This window comes from Eschrichtius robustus, chromosome 13, assembly GCF_028021215.1.
Source record: "Eschrichtius robustus isolate mEscRob2 chromosome 13, mEscRob2.pri, whole genome shotgun sequence".
Taxonomy (NCBI): domain Eukaryota; kingdom Metazoa; phylum Chordata; class Mammalia; order Artiodactyla; family Eschrichtiidae; genus Eschrichtius; species Eschrichtius robustus.
In genome coordinates, this window is record NC_090836.1 from 98,227,354 (window position 1) to 98,245,109 (window position 17,756).

Consider the following 17,756-nt stretch of genomic DNA (forward strand, 5'->3'; position numbering starts at 1 on the left):
CTACAGATTGTGAGGAAATATTTGCAAATCATATTATCTAATAAGAGATTAATATCCAGAATATATAAAGAACAACTCAACAACAGCAAAAATCAAATAACCTGATTAAAAAATGTCCAAGGGCCTTGAGTAGACATTTCTCCAAAGATGATAACATAAATGGCCTTTACGCATATGAAAAGATGCTCAGCATCACTAATCATCAAGGAAATGCAAATCAAAACCACAATGAGATGTCATTTCATACCCACCAGGACAACTACTATCAAAAAAAAAAAAAAACCAAAATAACAAATGTTGGCAAGGATATGGAGAAATTGGAACCTTTGTGCACTATTGGTGGGATGATAAAATGGTATAACTTCTATGGAAAACAGTGTAGAGTTTCCTCAAAAAATCAAAAATAGAACTACCAAATTATCCAGGAATCCCCTTTCTGGGTATGTATCCAAAAGAATTGAAAGCAAGGTCTTGAAGAAATATTTGCACACTCATATTCATAGCAGCGTTATTCATAATAGCCAAGGGGTAGAATCAACTCAGGTGTCCCATTGGTGGATGAATGGATAAACAAAATGTGGTATATATAGGAAATGGAATATTATTCACTCATAAAAAGATGGAAATCCTATTAAATGCTACAACATGGATGGAACCTTGAAAATATTATAAGTGAAATAAGCCAGTCACAAAAAGACAAATACTGTATGATCCTACTTTTATGAGGTATCTAAAGTAGTCAAATTTATATAAATAGAAAGTAAAATGGTGGTTACCAGGAGCTGGGGGGAGGGGGAGTTGTTTAATGGGTATACAATTTCAGACTTGCAAGATGAAGAAGTTCTGGAGATCTGTTTCACAACAATGTGAATATATTTAACACTGCTGAACTGTACACTTAAAAATGGTTAAGATGGTAAATTTTACATATTTTACTACAAGAAAAAAAAAAGAGATCATCTGGGCATAGTTTCAGGACCCCTCCTAGGGCTTTGGGAGAGCCCCATGAAAGTGAGGGGTCCTGCAGCTAAAGCTTCATTAGCTTCATATTGAAGCATCTGGGTTTTTTGCATTCTTCTGGTTTTGTTTTTTGTTTTACTTTTATTTGCATTTATTTTTTGGGGGCATTTATTCTGGTCCGTAAGTTTTTGTTTCTTCTGGAATATCTTTTTCTTCTGTGCAACCTCTTCTTCTGGTTTAGGAACAATCTGTTCCTTTTCAGTAAGGATATCTCAGTGTGGCAGGGAGAGCCCATGTATGGGTTGATCTGACCATGAGCTCTGTTAAGTCCTGCACCACGTCCTGGGGACTTCATTCACCTGGATGTGCTCAATGACCAGAGAATCTACCCCTAAGCCCTTAAGTTCAGCATTACCCTATGCATTATTGAGCATGTGCAGTAAAAATTCAGCACTCTTTTGGGGCCATGGAGCCCCACTGTTTGGCCCGGGCACACCTACCAACTCCACCATTGTAACGACAGGATGGCACACATTGCTGAAACATCTAATTTGACCATTCTGATTCTGTCCTTCCTTTGAAACTCAGCTCAAATGAGCTATAGTGTCTCAATTTTCTAACTCCTGTCTCTCTGAGGGTTGGAACCATATAGTTAACAATTTATCTTATACTTTCTTGTTGACTGTCCAGTGTCTTATCTCCTAATTATAGGATGTTAAGTGTTGTTTCTTTTGCATCTTATAAATACCCAGGTTAATAGTATTCATCTATTCATTCTTTTGCTTATTCATTTGGTCATTCATTCAGCAAACATTAATTGAATTCTTCCTATGTACTAGAGATAGAAATAATAACCATATACCCTGCCCTTAAGAAGCTCATAGTTTAGAGGGGGAAGCACCAAGTAAATGGGTAACAATAACAATAGGGTTTGAAGGTGCTTCCATAGAGGCATGTACAGGGTGCCAGGAAGCACAGAGGACACTGAACTCAAACAGAAGTGTCAAGGAAGGCATCCTCCAGACGCAAATTTGATTTTTGAGGTTTGGTTCTAAAGACTCTGAGAATTTTTTTTTAGTGTTCCTTAAAAGGTCTGCTAGCATTCTAATTTATAAATGTGTAATAAGAGTGTAAATGCTAACCTTCTCCAAAGATTTTGGATTCTAGTTGTGTTAGAGATTCCACTGTAGTTTTGGCTACTATTTCTGTCTATATACCTTCTGACTTTGTTGGGGACAAAAATTCTGAAAAAACTTAGTTCTTACATTTATTTCTCGTCAGCCTTCTTCATCGCTGTCATTTGGTAGTGCTGAAGTTGATAAAACTTAGAAAAGCTTTTGCCTTTCCTCTGTTTTCTACACGACAAACTCCTACTGATTCTTTAAGACTCCGTTTAAAATCTTACCTCTCCTGTGTAACCTTTTCTGACTCTCAGCAGTTAGTTCTTTGTATTCTTATAGCGTAACTATCTATATATCTCTATTTATACTTTAATTATGGCAGTTACCATGCTATATTTTAATTATGGATTTACATGTCTCTATGTCCTTCAAGGTGTTAAAATCCTCTTTGTACCCTCCTGGGCTTGGTTCTAGCACAGCATCTAATACATAGTAGATGCTTAAAAGATGGTTCTTGACTGAATGAACAGTGAGTTCAGAGTTTGGAGTCTTATTTTTGAAAGGGTGGATTGGCCTTACTATACTTCATGGTCACAGATTGCATTCTTTTTCTTTTTTTTTTTTTTTTAAATATTTACTTAATTGGCTGTACCGGGTCTTAGTTGCAGCACGCGGGATCTTTTAGTTGTGGCATGCAGCATATATATATATTTTTAATAAATTTATTTATTTTATTTTTGGCTGCGTTGAGTCTTCGTTGCTGCGCGCGGGCCATCTCTAGTTGCAGTGAGCAGGGGCTACTCCTCGTTGTGGTGCGCAGGCTTCTCATTGCGGTGGCTTCTCTTGTTGCAGAGCACAGGTTCTAGGAGCACAGGCTTCAGTAGTTGTGGTTCGCGGTCTCTAGAGCGCAGGCTCGGTAGTTGTGCCGCACGGGCTTAGTTGCCCCACGGCATGTGGGATCTTCCCGGACCAGGGCTCGAACCCATGTCCCCTGCATTGGCAGGTGGATTCTTAAGCACTGTGCCACCAGGGAAGCCCCCATGCAGGATCTTTAGTTGCGGCATGTGGGATCTAGTTCCCTGACCAGGGATCGAACCCAGGCCCCCTGCATTGGGAACATGGAGTCTTAGCCACTGGACCACCAGGGAAGTCCCACAGATTGCATTCTTAACAACAACCAGTTATCTAACTTACGATAGAAGCCCCTCTACCACATCCATCTGATCCAGGCTATTCTCCCTCACCTAGAAGTCCACAGTTGCCTTCCAACTTGTCTCTGCTTTTCCACTTGGTCCTCTGTAGTGTATTCTCCATATAGAAGCTAGGATGAGCTTTTGAACACATAACTCTGATCCTGTCTCTCCTAAAGTGGTAGTAAGACCTCCATGGGTCCTTGGAATGTTTACTTTGGGAGGTTTTGGAGACTTTGTCCCACTTTATAGGAAACATATTAAAAGGTACCCTCATTCCCTATTTTTTTAAAAAAATATTTGTTTATTTAGTTGGCTGGGTTGGGTCTTATTTGCGGCGCGTGGGCTTAGTTGCCCCGCGATCTTAGTTCCCCAACCAGGGATTGAACCCGTGTCCCCTGCATTGGAGGGCGGACTCTTAACTACTGGACCACCAGGAAAGTCCCTCATCCCATATTAAATACGTGGTTTTATTTATTTTTGCTATCGTATGTTAAAAGAATTTTAATAATTTTGCTTCTGAAATTCTTTGGCTACTAATAACTGACTTAATTTGTAATCACCTAAGATTTCTTAATGATTAACATATTTAGTATTTTTTGCAAAGTGAGAATTATTTTCAAATGTAATGAAACCTTATAAATGCTAAACTTAGTGAATGAAAATTGTTGGGTGTTATATTCCAAGGACACTGAAGCATTTATTAATTTTTATGGTTATAATTTTCTTTTTGTATTTTGGACTTGTAAATATATTTTTTCAGGTCCCAAACATTTGCCTAGACCCTTAAAAAGCTTGTCGATCCGAGATATTAAGTGGAGACTGCGTAATGGATAAAATGGCACTGTTCACTCTCCTGCTTTAAAATTCTTTTGTGACTTTCCACCATTCTTAACAATAACATCCTTTCTGTGGCCTGCAAGACCCACTATGATCTAGCTCCTCCTACCTCCTCGGCTTGTCTCCCACCTCTCTTCCCTGGTCACCTGACCTAGCCTCCTGATCATCCCTCTTATTCTTTCAACACTCAAGCAATTGCTTTTCAACTCAGCTTAAATGCCCCTCCTGAGAAAAGCCTTCCCTAACCACCTGATCTGAAGTGAGCCTCTCTCAGTTTTTCCATATCCCATCAACTCTTTACTTCCTTCTCAGTGAATTTCCTTCTCCCATGAGGATATTGGCTCCATGTGGACGAGAACCTACCCTGTTTGATACTACTGTATCCGCAGCACCTAGCACAGACACAGAGAAAGCAGTTAATGCATACTTGTTGAAGAAATGAAGAGTTATGTTAATAGATTTTGTAGTTTACCATTCCTTGAATTGTTGGTATAAACCCTACATGGTCATAATGAATTATTCTCTTAAAACTGGTAAATTCTATTTGCTAATATTTTACTTAGGATTTTTGTGTTCGTCTTCACAAATGAAGATTGGTCTGTAGTTTTATTTTTCATACCGCGTCCTTAGTCCAGATGGGTATCAGGAATATGTTAGCCTCATAGAAGAAATTAGGAAGCTTTCTCTTCTGTCTCCGTAAGTTCGGGAACAGTAGAGATAACATGAAATTATCTGTTTGATAGAAGAAAACCACTTGTGCCTGACGTAGTTTCAGTGGCTAGTTCTTTGAATAATTATCTAACACATTTCTGCAATGGGTTTTTGTTGTTATTTTCATAACTTTTCTTGAGTTGACCTTGGTAATTCCTGTTTTCCTTGGCTATCATCCATTTTATTTAATCTTCAGGTTTATTGACATAAAGTTATGTATAATTCTTTCACAGTTTAAAAAAGTCCTCTCCAAATCTGTGATTATAATGTCCCATTCTCAGCCCTAATGTTAATTTATAACTTCTCTCTTATTTTTAATTGATCAGACTTTCCAAAGGATTATCCACTTTTATTTATTTATTTATTTTTAATTTTTAAAACTTAATTTTAAAATTTTATTGTTATTATTTTCATTGAAGTATAGTTGATTTACAGTATTGTGTTAGTTTCAGGTGTACAGCACAGTGATTCAGTTACAGATATGTGTGTGTGTGTATATATATATATTCCTTTTCAGATTCTTTTCCCTTATAGGTTATTACTAAATATTGAGTATAGTTCCCTGTGCTATGCAATAGGTCCTTGTTGGTTATCTATTTTATATATAATAGTGTGTATAAGTTAATCCCAACCTCCTAATTTATCCCTTCCCCCACTCCCCCTTTACCCTTTGGTAACTATAAGTTTGTTTTCTTTGTCTGTGAGTCTCTTTCTGTTTTGTAAATAAGCTCATTTGTATCATTCTTTTAGATTCCATATATAAGCGATATCATATGGTATTTGTCTTTGTCTATCTGGCTTACTTCACTTAGTATGATAATCTCTAGGTCTCTCCGTGTTGCTGCAAATGGCATTATTTCATTCTTTTTTATGGCTGAGTAGTATTCTATTATATGCATATGTATACCACATCTTCTCTATCCATTCATCTGTCAATAGACATTTAGGTTGATTGGCTATTGTAAATAGTGCTGGAGTGAACATTGGGGTGCATGTATCTTTTCGAATTATGGTTTTCTCCAGGTATATACCCAGTTATTTATTTTTTAAAACAAAATTTTTTTAAAATTTTAAGTATAGTTGATTTACAGTGTTAATTTCTGCTGTACTGCAAAGTATTATACATATATTATAAACTTTTTAAAATTTATTTTTATTTATTTTTTTTTTCGCTGCATTGGGTCTTCGTTGCTGCGCACGGCCTTTCTCTAGTTGCGGCGAGCGGGGGCTGCTCTTTGTTGCAGTGCGCAGGCTTCTCATTGCAGTGGCTTCTCTTGTTGCAGAGCACAGGCTCTAGGTGCGTGGGCTTCAGTAGTTGTGGCACACGGGCTCAGTAGTTGTGGCTCACAGGCTCTAGAGCGCAAGCTCAGTAGTTGTGGCTCACAGGCTTAGTTGCTCCACGGCATGTGGGATCTTCCTGGACCAGGGCTTGAACCCGTGTCCCCTGCATTGGCAGGCGGATTCATAACCACTGCACCACCAGAGAAGCCCCATATATGTAAATTTTTAAGTATTCTTTTCTATTATGGTTTATCTCGGATATTGAATATGGTTCCCTGTTGTTTATCCATTCTATATGTAATAGTTTGCATCTGCTAAACCTGAACTCCCAGTCCATCCCTTCCCTACACACCTCTCCCTTGGCAACCACAAGTCTGTTCTCTGTGTCTGTGAGTCTGTTTCTGTTTTGTAGATAGGTTCATTTTAAAACAAAAGTTTTTTGAATCAATAAAGATTCAGTCTACTCTTTATGATTTTATCATTGTTAATTTATTTTTTGAGTTCATTACTCATTTTTGTAGATTTTTGAGTTAAATATGTTCAGTTCATTATTTTTCAATCGTGTTTCCTCATAGAAATATTTTAGTAGTGGTTATATAGTCACCGAAGGTGCCAACTTTGAAAGATAACACTCATTTGAGCATGTAAGTTCAGGTTTATTTGTTTTAAAAGTAAATTCATTTTTGTTACTTTGTAGCCTCACCTTGTAATACAATTGAAAAACGCTGTCTAATTGTTCATATGAAAACAGTACAATAAATATAACTATATCACAAAGTCCAAAATGCCTGGAAATACAGGGGAAATAGTGCATTTATTACACTTCTTTCTTTTAGATGAACAATTGGACTAATTGTTTTACGTTTAGAGGTATCTCACCAAGAAGAAGATTCCTGGAGGTTGAAGAAAATTGTTGATCACATCATTTGAAAATAGAACTAATATTTTGCTTTAAAATGTGTTTGTTTCTCTACTTTTTGTGCAGCTTGCTATAACACAAGGAAACACATAGTCACGTTTACACGATAATATTCTGCATTGAGGAGTGGAGACTTGGCAAAACTCAGTCTTATAAAGAAATTCTGTCCGTCACAAATTAAAACAAGGCAGCTGTACAATTTCCGTGCATTTTAACATGTTGAGCATGCGCCACATAAGTAAGCTTTCCGTAGCTCATCTGGAAGGTATTGGAAGGATAAAAATAGACTAAATGTTCAAAATTTCCATCCTTGGAGCTTCCTGCTTTTGCTTACAATCTCAATTGTCAGTTCAGGTCCTGGCTCCTACTCCACTCGGGTCTGTGCAAAGACAGTGGAAGCGTTTACGCCATAAATATTCAAGCTGCCAGATCATCTAGGCATTGGCTTCTGCCTGCCCTGAAACAGCTCCTTTCTGGTTCTTCTATCACAGTGGAAAAAGCGAAGGAGGGAGACTGTATAAGGACCCAGAAGCCAGGATGACAAAAGTGTGGGATTTAGAAAGGGCTCGTAGGATCCTTTTCAAGGAACGCTGGGCTTACAGAATCCATCAGCTCTGTGCTGGCTGGCATGTCAGATTACGCTTGGTCAGCCCAGTTCATTTGGGAGAATCACACCGTGGAATCCGAGCTTTTCTGGTTCATAGAGATAGATGGAGTCTGATAGTCACAGGGCACTTTTGCCCACTTTCTATCATTTTAGTTACTTTATTTCCTCAAGCAGTCCTTAAAACAAATAGATGGAGATGATTTTCTGGAAACTATGTGACTTTTATTCCTTGTATTTGGATAGCACATTTCCTCTGTTCGGCCCAGCACTTCTGAATGGAGGTCTAAGTCATTAATTCATTCATTTATGTACCTACTATGTGGGGCTAGGTAGGTGTCGGGCCTCACACAGCAGTGAAGGAAGATGTGGTATGTGTCCTTATACATACTGGGGACGACCAACTATAAGCAAGTTCTTTGACAAATAATAAATTGCAGTTATGCCCAGTGCTATGAAGAAGTAGTAAGGGAAGTTATGGGAGTGTTGAACAGGAAGGCCTGGTCTAGACGGGGAGGGTCAAGGAAAACTTTCCTGGGGTAATGACTTTTGAGATGGCAAGGATAAGATGAAACAGAACTGCTAAAAACAAAGAAGCCGAGTACAGTTTTAGGGCTGAAAGGAATCAAAGATACCGTCTACTGATGGCCAATCCTTACATTCCACAAATGAGAAAACTGAGGCCTGGAAGGTAAAGGGAGTTGCCTAACTAAGGTTACACAGCCTGTTAGCCCCTGGGCTAGAGACGCAAACCCAGTGTGGTTTTCTTAGGTGGGTTGAAAGCAAGATGCACTGAGTCAGAAGAAGGCTCTTAGAAATGGGGGAAACCAGGTAGGTTTTAAATTTAGCGCTGACTCTAGGTCAGCTGCCGAGCTACTTCCTCAGGTGGTGGGGGAGGGGATTAAAGGTGACTCAGATCTGCCAGCTTGCTGTGCTGTAGCATAGTTTTTATTTGGGGTGCGGGGAGGAGGTACCAAACATACATACACCCGAAACAATAAATGTGGAGTTCAGTTGGGAAACCAGTCACTGTTCTGCAGCTGTCTAGCTGTGTGATTGGGATAAGTCACTTAACCTCTCTGAGTTGGCATTCACAGATTATACTTTGGTATATTTCCTTTCAGTCTTTTCCTGTGCATTTTAGGAGCTTGTTAGAGATCAGTTGTGTCCTTTATTTCACCTCAGTCTTTAAAGACGAAAGTCTCTTGTTTGGGTAAGGTGTTGTTTAAGCCCCTTTTTAAAGAGTAGTTTGCCAGCCTGTGCTTGCCCAAACATCCAGAGAATAACTGTAGCAAGTGAGCCAAGCTCCAGGATCTGTAAGAATCGTTAGCAACTGAGCACATTTCTATAAACCAATAAAGGTTTTTATATTTTGTTCATCTGTTACCCTTATGCTGTTGCCACTTTCACATTCAGTGTGTGTAGGTGGAGAGTATGAGATAACAGCGTTTCACAAATGAAAGTGAGTGGAAAAGGGCCGCTTTCCCTTTAAGGTAGTTTCAGCCCCAGTTCCCTCCCCTTTCCTGATTGACAAACCTACCCAAAGTCACATGATCCGCCTCTATTTGAAGGTCACAAAAAGCTGCTTCCTTTAGAGACAGAGGGGGAGAGAGAGAGCAAGAGGGAGAGTGAGTGTGAGAGTTAGTTCAAGCCAAAATGGCCGACAGAGTCTCTGCTGGTTTCTGAATATTTAAAATACAAAAAAACAGATAGACAAAAAGAAATCATTTTTTGGACCTTTTTTCATTTCCATTTCTACCTTGTATGCCTCAATTTGCTGGATTTAAGCACTGCTGCACTTTATGAGGTTGGTAAATATTTTCAATTTTTTAAAACCAATTGATTTATATGGATCTTGTCTAACCGTTTTCACTAGTGGTGTTGCAAATCGACATTTGTCTAGCGTGGAGACTGGCTTCAGACATTTCGTGAATCTGTGTAAATCAGACCCGTGATGTACTTTTGGTTCGGCATTTTAGAAATGGAAAAGCCTGGGTAAAATATTTGATTTTGAAGTGATTTAATTGCACTTTTAATTTATATGCAGATTTTCATCGTCTTGCAAATAAATGAAGCTGCGAGTATTTGGAAATTTGATATTTAGAAAGAGGTTTTTTAAAAAACACAGACCTCTCCCTGCCCCCTTAAATCTGCTGCAAAAATTTGCATAAATATAAATGGGTTTGCATTCTTTCGGCTGCTAAGGCCGACAAAGGATCTGGGAGGGCAAGCACTACCACGGGAAAACCTTTTTCTTTTTTTCTTTTTTTTTTAAAGCTAGGCCGTCCTTCCTAGAGAGATGTAAAACCTAAAATAAGACCTGATCCATTTTAAACATCAGGCTGGGGGCGAGTGAACACCAGGAGGTTTGGGGTTTGTAGATTCCCCTGCTTGAAAACCTCCCAAGCAATGTGTGGATCACCCCTCTCCTCTGCGCGCGCTCATTTGCACTGGGTCTCTGTGTGTGTTCTCAAATATGCAGCCAGATGCGCGTTTATTTTGATTGTGGTTCGAACCAAATGGTGGGACTATCTTGTAAACATGGTGTTTTAAAGGGTATAAACAGCTATTCCTCCCGATTAGGAATTATTTCTTTATCAGTTTCTCCCTGTGGATTGGCCTTATTCGTTTCTCATAGATTACAATTTCCGTTTAATCTTACACAGATGAACTGGGCTTTTCAGCACAAATTCAGCATCTGTGTGTGTAGGTGCCTGTTTTAGCCACGTATCCATTGTGAAGTGGTCGTATTGGGTCACCTAAATAAGTAGCTGTATGTGTTACCCCTGAAACTGTGTGTGCAGTGCACTGAAGTTAAATTCCATTACTCCTAATGCAGGATTCTAGAAAGCCTGGGAACAGGGAGGGAAGAAGGCTGAAAACTTGCTTTCTCAGAGCCACCTCCCCCTATCATTGTGAGAGTGTGATGTAATGCTTCTCGGTCTGGTGGGCTGAAAGGATCGTAGTTTTGATGCGGCGGGTATATTGACCCCCACCCCGGGGAAATTCCCCCCCCCCGCCCCCCCCCCCAGCACATCCCTGGCTCTGCGAGGCCTTGTTTTCTTTTTTTTTTTCTTCCTAATTTGTATCCTCCTGATTTATGCTTTAGCATATTGGCATGAGAAACAGACTATTTTTCTAAATCTGTTACATAGTTTAGAAAGGGCATTTAAAATACGCAAATAGGTTGAATTGTCATATCCCCATCATTAAATATGTAGACTTGGATTAAAGCTAATTAAGCATAAATGGAATAATTTTGATCAGAAGTGAGCAGTGGCTTTTTTTGGCTGTTGTTGTTTCCTCTTTAATTAATCTAATTATAAGATGTTTGCTGGACCTGAAAGTGTTAAAAAAAAAAAAATGGAAAAAAAATGCTGGACCATTTTGAAAATTTGACAGTCTGGAAGAGGGTGTGTAGTGCTTTCAAAAGCTTTATTCACTGTTAAAATGGATTGGCCTCTTGTGCTGAAAATGGCCTGTTTCTTTGGGCCAATTGTGTGTAGATGAAGGGACTTTCATGCTAATTTAACAAAAAGACTTTCCATTTGAATTCATGAAGATAATTAAAGTTCTCTGTCTCTAAAGAGCAAGTATTTTATTATTTTTCTAAAATTAATGTTGTTATTATATTAGCAGTGGAAATGAGTAGAGAAGTGACGGTTTAAATTCAGTGTAAATTTTTTTGGTGGTGTAAGTTCAGCTTTTGTGTAAGAGGGATTGGAAACATTACAGTCAGGAGGTAATCTGGAAAAAATTTGTCTCTTAAAAATTTTTTTTACAGCTTGAATTTAAAGGAAAAGACAGAAATTACCATAGTGATAGGGAGTGTTGCTTTGTGGTAGACCTAAGGAAAATTAGAGCTCTGATTTTTGTTGTTGTTTTTTCTGAAAATGAAAGCGCTTATTTGGGGCTTTACTTGTTAGATGATTCATTTTACGCCCATTTCCTAAGTTGGCCTTACAGAAGAAGAATGAGAAGAACCTAAGCTTTCCATGTTTTGCCATTAGCTTGTTTTTGTGGACTGTAAACATGTGAATAGCAGTTTAATTCAGTTTGCAGAGCGGAGGGACCAGAAGCAGGGTGCCTGCTCTCTTAGGCAAGAAGGAGAATGATATAATGAACATTAACAGAATGCCATCTGATTCTTTGAAATGTTTTGGTAAATATTCTTCTCTCCTAGACAGGTTGAGAAGTGCGATAAATAAGACCTGGTTTCACGTATGTTAGGCATTATGGCTCTGATGAGTTTCAGAAGCTCAGCTGCCATTTTGGATCTAAGTTCCTGCGGGGCCAGTCCTTATGGCACACCAAACTATGGGAATTCAGGAGCAAATAAAAATGAGTAATAAATCAAGTGTGCAGATGGGTGGTATTTGTGCCTTTTGTTGAAGTTTTCTTTCTGTTGGTAGCGTGAAATGAATCTAAAAACTTTAGAGATGTGGCTGACGTTATGAACAGCAAAACCCCAGGGATATTAGAACTTGCATGTTGTGGTTTTTAAAAATGAGACGGTGTATGCAGAGGAAGTTTCTTACTGGAGAAAAATAATATAATCCTCACTAAAGTCTCCCCACCCCCAATGCTGGGTCTACTTGTGATATTACAGTAATGTCATTATTCACAAGGCTACTCTGTCTCAGAAAGAATTGTCACAGATTCATTATTAAGATTTTACTGAAACATCACAAAAATTGGTAGCGCCTATTATCAGAAGTGGTATCTTATTTTTAAACTGTTTTTCAGTCCTTCCATCTGTGTGCCAGAAAGGAAGCATTGGCATCTTTGGTATATGGCGCAGACTCAACCCTGTTGTTCAGCTTTGAATGGCCATTTGTTATTCTCTGTCGCCACTGGGACAGTCCTTTAAAAATCAACTTCTAAAAATTGAAGCAGAGACTTCTAAGGCTTTTCCAGCTCTTAAACCTACAAAGAGACACAGAAAGAGTGATATGTGATGATGAGACCTTCAGGTTCTGCAGAGCAGGCCCCAGCAGATAACAGTAGTAAGGGGTGGGCCTCACCCTACCCAGTTGCCCCAGAACTGAAAAGTTTTGGAGAAATTTAATTTTTACAACTCAGTATAATCATTGACCTTCTGCCGTTTAAATTGGACAAGGCCCTGAGGCAACACAGGTGAATGTACTTTGTCCCTCCCCTCAAGGAGTACCCATCTAGCGAGGGAGATACCCAGGTAAAGAACCAGTGGCTTTACCTTGGTGCTATGTGTGCAACAGTTAGAACAAGTACCTGGTACATAAGTAGCCTGAGTATCTGCATTAGGAGAACCCTTATTTAAAGAAGCCAAATAATTACTCCTTATTAATTTTTAATTATCATTTGGATATTAGATTTTCTTTAAGTGGAACTTGGAAGTTAAAGGTGGGGTTTCTGATCATTGGCTGGGGAGTGGGGCAGCCTATGCTAATTGTTTCCTAGTACAGTATTGTTCAAGGGTTTACACTAATCCGACTTCCCTCACCTGCTTCTTGTGATTAAGACTTGTGGTGGAGTGGGTGGGGTGAATTGAAGCCACTTGGCCTGAAAAGGGATTTAACCCGCGATGGTGACATTTTAACATGTTTTCCTTTCTTTCTTCAAATATTCAGCAATCATTTATTATGCCAGGTGCTGGTGTAGGAGCAGGGGGCGCTAAGAATTAATTTGGTCAGCCCATCGCCCTGAACAACCACCGGTTCATGTGGAAATATTTGCCACCTGATGACTGTCTAACCTACTGCTTTGGGTTATGACTAGGATAACGCTATAGTTCTTTCACCTGATGGTCTCCTTACTGATACTCAGGGAATGAATGGTAAGTTTTTGCTTCTGGTAGTTCTAGAGACTTCGATTTAAGGTTTGACGAGATAGTCACTTTATCCTTTTTTTTTTTTTTTTCAGGCCTGCAAAATTATCTTTTGAATTATCTCTGAGAACCTTGCAATTTAAGTTGCCTCCCTAGTTACTCTATCATATCCCTCAGTTTTACTTTTTTTATGCCCCTTAATTGTGTCAGTGTCTGAAATCACATTATTTGTGTGTGGTACATCACTCCCCACAAACCAAAGCAGACTTCAGTGTTTTGCTTATTGCTCAAGCCTCAGCATCTAGAATAGGGCTTAGCACAAGTAAGTGCTCAATAAAAATGTGTTTGAATTAGACCTGAGTGTAAGATCACCAGGACCAGCTATGTGACCATAAGCCCCTGTTTCTTAATCGGTAAAATGGGAATAATACGTTGTTGGGAAGCAGAAGGGAAATGCTGCATGAAGGGGCCAGCACCTAGTCTCGTTGCTCAGTGTTTCCTTCCCCTTTGCTCTCTCTCTGTTAAGTAAACCAGAAAGGCTTTTACGGCCCCACAGATGCCTTGATCCTCTCACGGCTCCCAGGATCGTGAAGCACTGCACTGATTGCTCGGAGCTCCAGCCTGGATGAGGACAGGAGCAGCGCTGAGCCTTTTCTTTTATTCAAGTCCCTACATTCCTATGGTCTGAGGTCGTCTCCCTGCTCTCCAGTTCCCTTCAGGCTCTGCCTCTGTGGTGTATCCACATTTGCTTGGCTGCTTTTCATACATTCTGTGTTTTGCATCAAAAGGTTCTCAACGGTTTCAGATGAATTGGTCTTAAAGTTTACAAGGCAAAGGAGAACATAAAATACGGTGTTTTTTCCTTCATTTTCATTGTTCTGAGCCTGCACATGTAGACTCTATTTCACCAAACTGGTAATAGTTTTGACTCAAAAGACAGATAAAATTAAAATTTAGGTCAATTGCCCACTTTATACAATGCTGTTGAATTAATATAGATGACAAATAGCTTTCATTCATTGACCTTGGACTGGAATTTGTTTCAGAGAAAAACAAAATTTTTATCTGTTCATTCATTACAAATAATTATTTGAATACCTGTTACCTGCCAGACATTGGGATAAGAGCTAGCATAGGAGTAGTAGGAAGATTTTTTTCCGGGTACCATTTTTTTCCAGGTACCAGGTACCAGTAGTAGGAAGATTTTTTTCCAGGCTGAAGTTAGAAAGAATATAAATTCAAGGAGCCTGGCCAGTCCTCAGGGTGTTGGGTGATTACAAAAGAGGGACACCCAACCCAAATAGAGGGAGGGACCAGCTTATGCAAGGGCCCCGAGGCAAGAGAGGACTTCAGCATATTTGGAGAACTGTATGTAGAGTACTTGGACATGGTTGGAGCATGATGTGTGTAAGAGAAAAGATAATCTGGGAAATGAGAAGTGAAACTGAAAAGGTAAACACTGGTGAGATGCGGAAGAGTCTGTAAGTCATGTTTGGAAGTCTTTATCCCAAGAACAATTAAAGGGTTTTCAGCAGGAATTTCACCTGATCAGATTGAATTTTTGAAAGATATGCTCTAGTTGGACTGTAGAAAATGGCTGGAGGATTGAGTATAAGACCAGATGGTATTGCAGTAATCTCAGGTGATGGTGGCGTGGGCCGACAGCAGAGCTGGGAAGAAGTGGATAAATCCAGAGACATTTACGAAGAAGATTTCACAGAACCTGATCATTGAGGGTTAGGGTTGGCGAAATAAAAGATGACACCTCTGTCTCTGGCCTGGCCTGCTGATGGATGGTGGTACCATTCACGGAGTTAGGGTCCATTTAGATGAGAGACACATGTGGGATTGAGAAAATGAGTTCAGTTTTGGAGTAGTTTAATCTTGGGACATCTAAATGAAGGTCTGGAGTAATTAGATACCTGGTTGGAGATAAAGATTTGAGAGTCATCAGTGGTCCCAACTTTACCAAGATTTTCCTTTTTTTTTTAAATTATTTATTTATTTTTATTTATTTATTTATGGCTGTGCTGGGTCTTCGTTTCTGTGCGAGGGCTTTCTCTAGTTGCGGCAAGTGGGGGCCACTCTTCATCGCGGTGCGCGGGCCTCTCACTATCACGGCCTCTCTTGTTGCGGAGCACATGCTCCAGACACGCAGGCTCAGTAATTGTGGCTCACGGGCCCAGTTGCTCTGCGGCATGTGGGATCTTCCCAGACCAGGGCTCGAACCCGTGTCCCCTGCATTGGCAGGCAGATTCTCAACCACTGCGCCACCAGGGAAGCCCAAGATTTTCCTTTTTAAGTTGATTTCTTTGGTAAGATGTCCAGAAATGGCAATGTGCAGTGCAAGTGCTATTGGGTACTGACAAAAGAACACTATTTTATAAAGAGGGTAAGACCACAGATGTACTCCCATTACTACAGTGGTCACCATTAGAAATACAAAAGGAGTTTGAGGGAGGAGAAAGGCTAATTTTGGCTGGGTTGATCAGAGAAGTCTTTATATGAGGACCTTTTATTTGAGCTGAGCCTTAAATATTGGGCAGAATTGTGAGGAGCAGACATGAGGGCAGAGCATTGTAGCTGGAGGGTTAGTTGTGTTCAGAGGGGACTGAAGGGAGTTTGGATGGGAGAGCTGGGACGCCTGCTGAGTAGTTTGGATTGCCATGGCAGATAGTGGGAGTCTGTTGAAAGTCTGATGGCAATGTGATCAGTGTGGTATTTTGAGAATATTAGTATGGCAGTGAGGCAGAGGAGGACTCGGGGTGGTGGGATTGGGAGAGGGCAGGACTGAGGGGAGAATTGAGATAGGCAGGCCAAGCAGGAGGCCTGTTATGAAAGGGCCTGCCATAAGACTATGGCAGTGGGGCTAGAAGAGGGACCAGGGACTCCAGATTTTCAAGGTGAGTGACGGGAATCCAGCAGAAATGAAGATGAGGAATTCCAGGTCGGGCATACTGAGTTTAAGGAGCTGGTGGGATTTCCAGATGGAACTGGTTAGCAGCCAGCTGGCAATGTGGAGCTGACGCTTGAGAAAGAGGTCAGAAGTGGAGATAAAGAATTGGAAGTCATCCACGTAGAAGTGATAGTTGAAGCTGAGAGGAGATGAGGTCACCATGGGTGCAGAGAATGGAAAAGAGAACTGAGAATGGGGCCTTGGGGACAGGCAGAGAAAGAGGACCTGGGAAAGGATTAAAGAAAGGTGCTTGTGCGGGACAGTCGTGAGTCACTGAAGAGGAGGGAAGGACTTCTGAATCTCAGATGCCGTCAGCAGGTTTTGATGCCACACAGGAAGAACAGTATTTGGTTATGGCAACGTCCCCGAACCTGGTGTTGGAAGGTGTTCTGGTGGGAAAGGTTTGGGAATCATTACGTTATGCCAGCACCATTCAGTAGAAATAGAATGTGAGCCATGTGTTATTTTACATTTTCCAGGAGTCACATTAAAAAAAAAACGGGGGAATTCCCTGGCGGTCCAGTGGTTAGGACTCAGTGCTTTCATTGCTAGGGGCCTGGGTTCAACGGGGAACTAAGATCCCGCAAGCCATGCGGAGCAGCCATAAAGAAAAAAAAAGAAGAAAACAGGTGAGATTAATTTTAATAATATATATTTTATTTAACCCAATATGTACAAAAAGTTAATTCAACATGCAACAGATTTTAAAATATTAATGAGATATTTGACATTCTTTTTTTTCATACTAAGTTTTCAAAATCTGGTGTGTGTTTTATAATACATTTCAGTTTGAATGTGAAATTTTATTGGACATGCTTGATCTGTATTTAGATTTGATAAATTTTACAGTTGAAAAAGTACATTCATGTACCCAAGTTTTTTCAAACATACAAAAGTTTTCTAGTAATAGAAGTAAGTTATCAATTAAAAAAAAAAAATTTTTTTTTTTTTTGGCTGCGCCATGTGGCTTGCGGAATTTCAGTTCCCCAACCAGGGACTGAACCCGGGCCACGGCAGTGAAAGCCCAGAATCCTAACCACTAGGCCACCAGAGAACTCCCTTAAAATTTAAATTAATTAAAACTAAGATACATTTAAAAATTCAGTTTCTCAGTCACAGTAGCCTCATTAAAAGTTCACACTAGCCATGTGTGGCTACGAAATTGGACAGGGAGGGTTTATGCAGAGTAAGATAGGCTGCTTGCAGCTAATGGGCACTTTGGAAATAGCCAGAGTCACAAAGCATTTTTCCCATCACAAAGCATTTCACAGGATTGGTGTTAGAACACATGTGGGCTTATGCTAATGAAATTTTTAGAATTGAAGGGGTCAGATCCTAATTTTGCTTGTGAGGAGATGAACTTTTTAT

The 17,756-nt window shown here is 39.9% G+C and overlaps 1 protein-coding gene across 4 annotated transcripts in view; it reads left to right on the forward strand.

Moving 5' to 3' along the window:
* Positions 1-17,756, forward strand: part of TNRC6B (trinucleotide repeat containing adaptor 6B) — a 246,682-nt gene that overhangs the window by 106,580 nt on the left and 122,346 nt on the right. Inside the window, exon 1 of one of the 4 annotated variants that reach the window (XM_068560731.1) lies at positions 9,240-9,433. The exons of the other annotated variants lie outside the window; for them this stretch is intronic. Coding sequence (XP_068416832.1) covers positions 9,429-9,433 — 5 coding nt within the window. The 5' untranslated portion in view covers positions 9,240-9,428. Of the gene's footprint in view, positions 1-9,239; positions 9,434-17,756 lie in introns of those variants that run through there. 4 annotated transcript variants of the gene reach the window in all.